This window comes from Parasteatoda tepidariorum, chromosome 10 (genome assembly GCF_982258835.1).
Source record: "Parasteatoda tepidariorum strain Cologne lab strain chromosome 10, Ptep-v5.0, whole genome shotgun sequence".
NCBI classification, from domain to species: domain Eukaryota; kingdom Metazoa; phylum Arthropoda; class Arachnida; order Araneae; family Theridiidae; genus Parasteatoda; species Parasteatoda tepidariorum.
This window is the reverse complement of record NC_141764.1, coordinates 48,581,810-48,588,127: the sequence shown is the minus strand read 5'-3', so window position 1 is coordinate 48,588,127 and position 6,318 is coordinate 48,581,810. Positions and strand designations below refer to the sequence as shown.

The 6,318-nt window shown below is 30.7% G+C and overlaps 2 protein-coding genes across 2 annotated transcripts; both read right to left on the bottom strand.

The window, feature by feature from the left end:
* Positions 1 to 3,969: 3,969 nt before the first annotated feature.
* On the bottom strand, positions 3,970 to 5,049 carry LOC147802766 (uncharacterized). The gene is made up of 2 exons (XM_087152770.1): positions 4,533 to 5,049; positions 3,970 to 4,472 (listed from the first exon to the last, which is right to left on the bottom strand). The coding sequence occupies exons 1-2, from the start codon at positions 5,047 to 5,049 to the stop codon at positions 3,970 to 3,972; spliced, it is 1,020 nt and encodes a 339-aa protein (XP_087008896.1).
* Positions 5,050 to 5,097: 48 nt separating this feature from the next.
* On the bottom strand, positions 5,098 to 5,555 carry LOC147802765 (uncharacterized). The gene is made up of 2 exons (XM_087152769.1): positions 5,240 to 5,555; positions 5,098 to 5,183 (listed from the first exon to the last, which is right to left on the bottom strand). The coding sequence occupies exons 1-2, from the start codon at positions 5,553 to 5,555 to the stop codon at positions 5,098 to 5,100; spliced, it is 402 nt and encodes a 133-aa protein (XP_087008895.1).
* Between the last annotated feature and the right edge of the window lie 763 nt (positions 5,556 to 6,318).

The window sequence follows — 6,318 nt, the reverse complement described above, 5'->3', positions numbered from 1 at the left end:
AGTCTCCTAAGATGGTTCACGCCCGAAATCTGGTACTCTAACATCACCAGACCCGGTGACAATAGCAAGTTTGTAAAGCCAGCAAATAAAAGTTACATACTTTAAATTTTACAAAATAATATTTTATGGAAAGTTAATTCATAATGAAATCAGATATATTAAATGTAGTTAGTGCATGAAATTCGTAAAAACGAAACGACGCAATTTCACGCCATAGATTTACTAGTTGTACACTACGTCCGCATTTTTTTTAAAATTACACTATGGTGGGTATAATAAACAGTGTAAGAATGAGAAAAGCCGCTTAACCAGAGGAGGGTAAGAATATCATAATGATTTGGTAAATGCTTAATTTATTCAATCAACAGATTTTTTAATGTTTTAAAGGGTGAGTGATGTATGATACAGTTTCCCAGTCCCAAACTAATACCTTTTCTAGTTAGGTTTTGACCCTTGAAACTCAACCACCAATTTATTGCTGTCCTTAGATTAAACAATTAAATGATTCATGACCAATAGTTTCCCCTACGTCGTACCTCCACCAAAGCAATATTAACTAAATCCAGAAGCATCAGTTATAATATGAATTGCACACGTCATTGTTTTAAATCATTCAACATCTGTTATAATGATAATGATAATTTATCTGTTTACTGTACTTAAATATTTAATAACGAAATTTTAAAATTAATATTGCAAAGGCTACATAGCGCATCATGCCTAGCTAGAGCCCAAGGCACACCAAGCAATTGCTTTTTCTGGTTTATAAAGCATATCAAAAAGAAATAAATTTTCTTAAAAAATTAGTAATTCATTGTATTGAAAAACACATTTTGGTTTATTTCCACCTTAATTTTGTTTAACATTTTTCAATTTGTTTTGAAGTTTTGCATTTGTTCGATTAAAGTGGTTATCCATCAAATTATTGGAATGTTATGATACATAGTAAGAAGCTCTCATTTTGTCGAAATTTTATTGCGTTTAATTTACTTATATGTTTTTCCAAATTGACATATTTTTTTCGAATTGGCATTTATGAAATATTCTTATCATCTTGAAAATGCTAGGTGTAGGGAGCGAAATGAACTAAATTAATGTTTGAGTATTCCTTGTAAAAATGATAGTAACAAATGGAAGTGTCAAATAGGCATAGCACACTATCTTAATCTAAGCAATCATAAATAAAATTAGTTATAAATTTTGATAACAGACACAAACTGTAAAAACAACTATTTAAACATGTTTAAATTTAAATAAAAAAGTAGGATAGTCTGAAGATAAAATTAACAGACTGTCTTATGAATTTTTCAATTGTAAAGGTCTTACAGGCAATCAAGAAATACTTTTTTCCATTGCCCACTCATATATTGATATTAGTCGCTTGAATATCAGAAGAAGAGATTTGTTGACACTTTTTCAAGGGCACCATATTAGAAGTGACAACGTTACTCCCCAAAGTAAGAAGAACAGACAGGAAAGAAGGAAATACCCATACCCATAACGGTGATTCGAACTCAGGATCCTTCTGAAATAAGGCCAGCTCTCTGACCAGCAATATCGGCCTATCAGCATCTAGAAATATTGGTTTAGAGTATATCGTGGATAGAAGCAACATCTATTGGCTAACTTTGCAACTAATTCGGAAACTTGAAAAACAATTAATTAATTGTGAAAAAATTAACCCAGTTTGTAGTTAACGGTTTGATGCTGCTTAATTATGCAGACGGTATTAAACCGCACATTTGTATCTACTTCTGATTCGACTTCCTTTATTTGATTTTTTCAATTGATGAAAACGTTAAGACCAATTTTTATCCTAATTTGACGTTGTTCGACTCCTTGCCATTGTTTTTGTATTTTGTTTGTTCCGTAAGTGAATGGAATTAAAATGTTTATAACAAATAAAAATTATATTCCATTTTGTTTCTTACAATCCAGATGGTTGCCATCTCATTTTGAAGTAATATCATTAAAAAACTTAAGTACTGTCAATACTCCAGTATTTGTAGATAAATGCAAAAACGTATTAACTATTAATGCGACATCATAATAATTATGGTTAAAAATAAAATAATACTCTAAATACGATTAAATTATAATTAGTTAAAATAAGTCTTGTATATTCAACATTTTTTTAAAAGTTTCTTAATACAAAAATAATTAAATATTCATGGAATTTAATACGGCTTGATAAAAATATCATTATTTATTTCGTAATGAATTTTGCATGCAACAAATTTTTCTTTAAATAAAATTATATTGATTTATATTAACTATTTTTTAAAAATTCATGTAAAGTAAAAGAATTTTTCTTAAAATTGCGTCGAAAATAAACTATTTTCATGCAAAATAGATTAATAATTATACGTATAGAAAAATGAATGTTTTATAACGAACTGATTATAATAAATCATATATGATATAAAAACAAAGATTTAAATTTCAGTAATGAAGCTTAAATGCTTAGAAGAAAATATTTATATTTAAAGAGAAACTTTTTTTTATTTTAAAAAGTTGTTTCATTAGTTTGTTAAAGCAATATGCTGCAACTAGGATGTAATTAATAATGCTAATATTGCGAAACTTACAAAACAAAATCCTTGTTAACCAAATTAATTTTATCTGATATTATCTTAATCTCAATAATAAATTAATTAGAGTTTTAATTAGATCAAACATGTAAATAAATAACACATTTGTTGATATAAGTAATGCTTATATAAATTCACACATATGTAGACAGAATTCCTTTCATTTCCTTTGTTCTTGATTTAAAATAAGCAAACATAAAATTAATAAACAAATTGAATAAGAATTTTTGAAAACAATGAGCTAAAAAAAATAATTTCTGTGAACAGAGATTCCATTACCATTTTACTCTAAATGAAAACAGAAATCACATTTTTCTTTACTTTTAAAAGTATATTCAGTCATATTCAGGATAATATTTTCAATTAGATAAATTTTAATGATAGTTTTCTAACATTTACAAAAGTAGTCAAATAAGCCCGACGTGTAAATATAATTTATTAACAAAGTTAGTTAAGTATAATTTAGGAACAAATGTTAAAATAATCGCCATTTTCTATAACTTCAATCAATAGATCCTATTTAAAACTCATGTTAAAAATAAATGTAACTGACAGATTGTATATTTTTGTCATTTACTGTAATTATTCCAAACATTATATATCATTTTTTTAAATAACAAAGTGTTAACTATAATCATTCCTATAATTTAAATATATTATAAGTCGCTTTTTTTCATTTTTTAACTAAATATAAATATTAATTATATATTAATTATATAAATATTAATTATAAGTAAATTGTATAAATATTAATTATATATTAGTTATATAATTATTAATTGTATATTAATTATTAAAAAAATAATGCATGAATAGCTTAAATGATTCATCCAGCTTCAAAGGACAATTTATTTATAAGCATACGAAAGAAAAAGATGGATGATATACGTGAACTTCTACTGGTTTAGCTTGATGACGCTTACAAGTCACACACTTGGAAATAACTTTATTTATTAACTTTTTAGCTTTAAGAATCCAGTATCGCTCTCTGAGTCTTGAGAGTAAGATGGAACGGCCTGCATGCATCGCTTTTATATGCTCTTCACGGATTAATTCTAACACAACACTGTTAGCAGGTAAAAGGATTGGACATCTGAAATTCTCATTCTCATCACTATGTACCAGTTTGGTCTTTACTCTCAGAATATCACTTTTATCTCGAAAAGCTTGTATTTTGGCGAGAAATTTATCATCTTGGAAATGCGTTGTTTGCATTGACTTAAAAATCACACTTTCTGCCTTTGTTAACTCCTCACAGATTAAATTTCCCTTTAACTTATCCTGATGCGAAACGTTGTGGACAAAGCGTAGGATCCAAGCGACTACTCTTACATTTCTACTATATGTTGAAAAGTAATTACACCATATTTCCGTTACTTCAATATTTACCATGGAAATAACTACTTGTTTTCTTTTTTCCAAATTCCTCTTCATTAACGGAAATTTCGTCAGCTGCTGCAGGCCATTGCGTGTGGGAAAGATATAGCCAGCTGGAGCCCTCCCACCACTTCGAATTGCCAAGTTGTTGAGCAGAGCAACCTCTACTTGATAAGTCTGCGGGATTCATAGATCCGGACAAATGCCTCCATGCTTTTACTGGAGTCAATTTCCTGATTTCTTGAACTCGATTTACCACAAATACACCCCATGTGTCTTCTCTTTTAAGCCAAGCTAATACAGTTGTTGAGTCTGTCCAGAAATGAACTTTGTCCGTCTGAAACTGTTTTACTATTTCAATAGATGGACGAGCTGCAATTGTGGCACCAAGAAGTTCAAGTCGAGCAATCGTTATTTCCTTTTTCCCGCTAGGTGCGATTCTTGCTTTACTCTGTATCAGGTGAACTTGAACATTGCTTTCATCTTCTATTCTCAGGAAAACTACTGTTTAATACGCAAAATTACTGGCATCACAAAAGAAATGTAATGAAATGCGCTCGTAACCTTTGTCACAATGTAACCACCTTGAGATTTCTATGTGCTTCAGATATTCAAGCTGACTTAGCCACTTTGTAAAATCTTCTCGTGTTTTTGTGTCAACTTCATCGTCACAACCAATTTTAGCTTTCCACAAATTTTGTAACCATAATTTTGGTCGTAGCGATACCGGGCTAGTTATCCCCATAGGATCAAAAACTCTGTGTGAGGCAGCTAAAATGCTTCTTTTAGTGATTTTTTCATGTCTTATGTCTTTCATATCAGGAATATTAATTAACAGAGTATCACTTTGTCTATTCCACTTCATTCCCAGAATATTGGTCCCACTAGAATTAGGTTCTGATGGGTTAGTAGGCTCCCACCTTCGTAAATCAAATTGTCTTTCAGCCATAATATTAGTAGCAACTTCTATGAATTGTTTCAGCTCTAATTCAGTTTTCACGCTTGTGAGGCAATTATCTACATAAAAACTGCATATTAGTTCCTGTATAATCTCCTTAGGGTATTTTTCATTCCCTCCCATTGCTTCTTCTAGTTTATTATTTAAATGGTATTGAATAGTGGCTCCTAGCTAAAACGGACTACAAGAAACGTCAAACACAACTCTTCGATGACGAAAATGTTTCAGCTGTCCATCTTCTCCATACCATAAGATTTCTATTCCAAGAAATTTCTATCATTTTCATAAAGACTAATTTGCAAAAAAGCCTTACGTATATCAGCTGTTACACCAAATTGATATCTTCGAAATTTATTTATCATTGAGGCAATTACATCTATCAAATTTAACCCTTTTTCTACACAATCATTTAAACTAGGAACTCCTTTTATCTTAGAAGAAGCATTGAACACGGGCCTGATTTTAGTTGTGCTGCTCTCCTTTATCACAGGTCGATGAGGTAAGTAGTGACAAGGTATTCCCATGTCTTCTTTTGGAACCTCTTCAATTATTTCCTCTTTCTCCCAGTTCTTGAACACTTCTTCATAGGCATCATACAATTTGTCGGTTTTCAACTTGCGTATTGTCATTTGCAATCTCTTTAACGCCAAATCATAATTATCTGCAAAGGCAAATGCCCATCAGGTCATGGCAGACTAACTATAAAACGACCATCTCCTTCAACTTTCACTGTATTTAAGAAATGTTCCATTGAGGCTTCTTGCAGTTCCTCTCTAGATTTTTGTTCTGAAGGATCTTTTATTCCTAAAGAATCTAATCTCCACAGCTCAGAAATATCCATTTCTTTTACTAAAAGGGAAGTAACCAACATTGCGTTGCTTGACGGTAAATCATATTCAGGTGCTTTCCCTGTTAAAGTCCATCCCAGTAGTGTCTCTATTGCTACTAATCCACTGGCCAAAACTCTTCTTTTTCCAGTCATAAGTTTTCCTATTACGTCAGCTCCAAGCAGAATTTGAACTGGTTGTGACTCATTTCCGACGTCTGACAACTTTATATTCATTTCTTCAAGCTCTTTTAACCAGGGTTTTAAGCTAACACGTGTTATAGTATCACAAATAGATGCTTGATCGAAAGCTTCCATGTTACAAGTCAAGTTATTCGCTGGATTCCTTAATCTAATTCTATAACACGTGTGCTCAAATTTATCTGATTTATGACTACCAAACAAAGAGTGTATGAGAGTTTCTTTTCTCAAGGGAACATATTCCATCTTCTCAGCCAAATTTTTTAAAATCTATGTTCTTTGTGATCCAGAATCTAAAACTGCTCTCACCACAATTTCTTTTCTATCAGATATCAGCTTTAGCTTCATAGTTTGAAGGAACACTT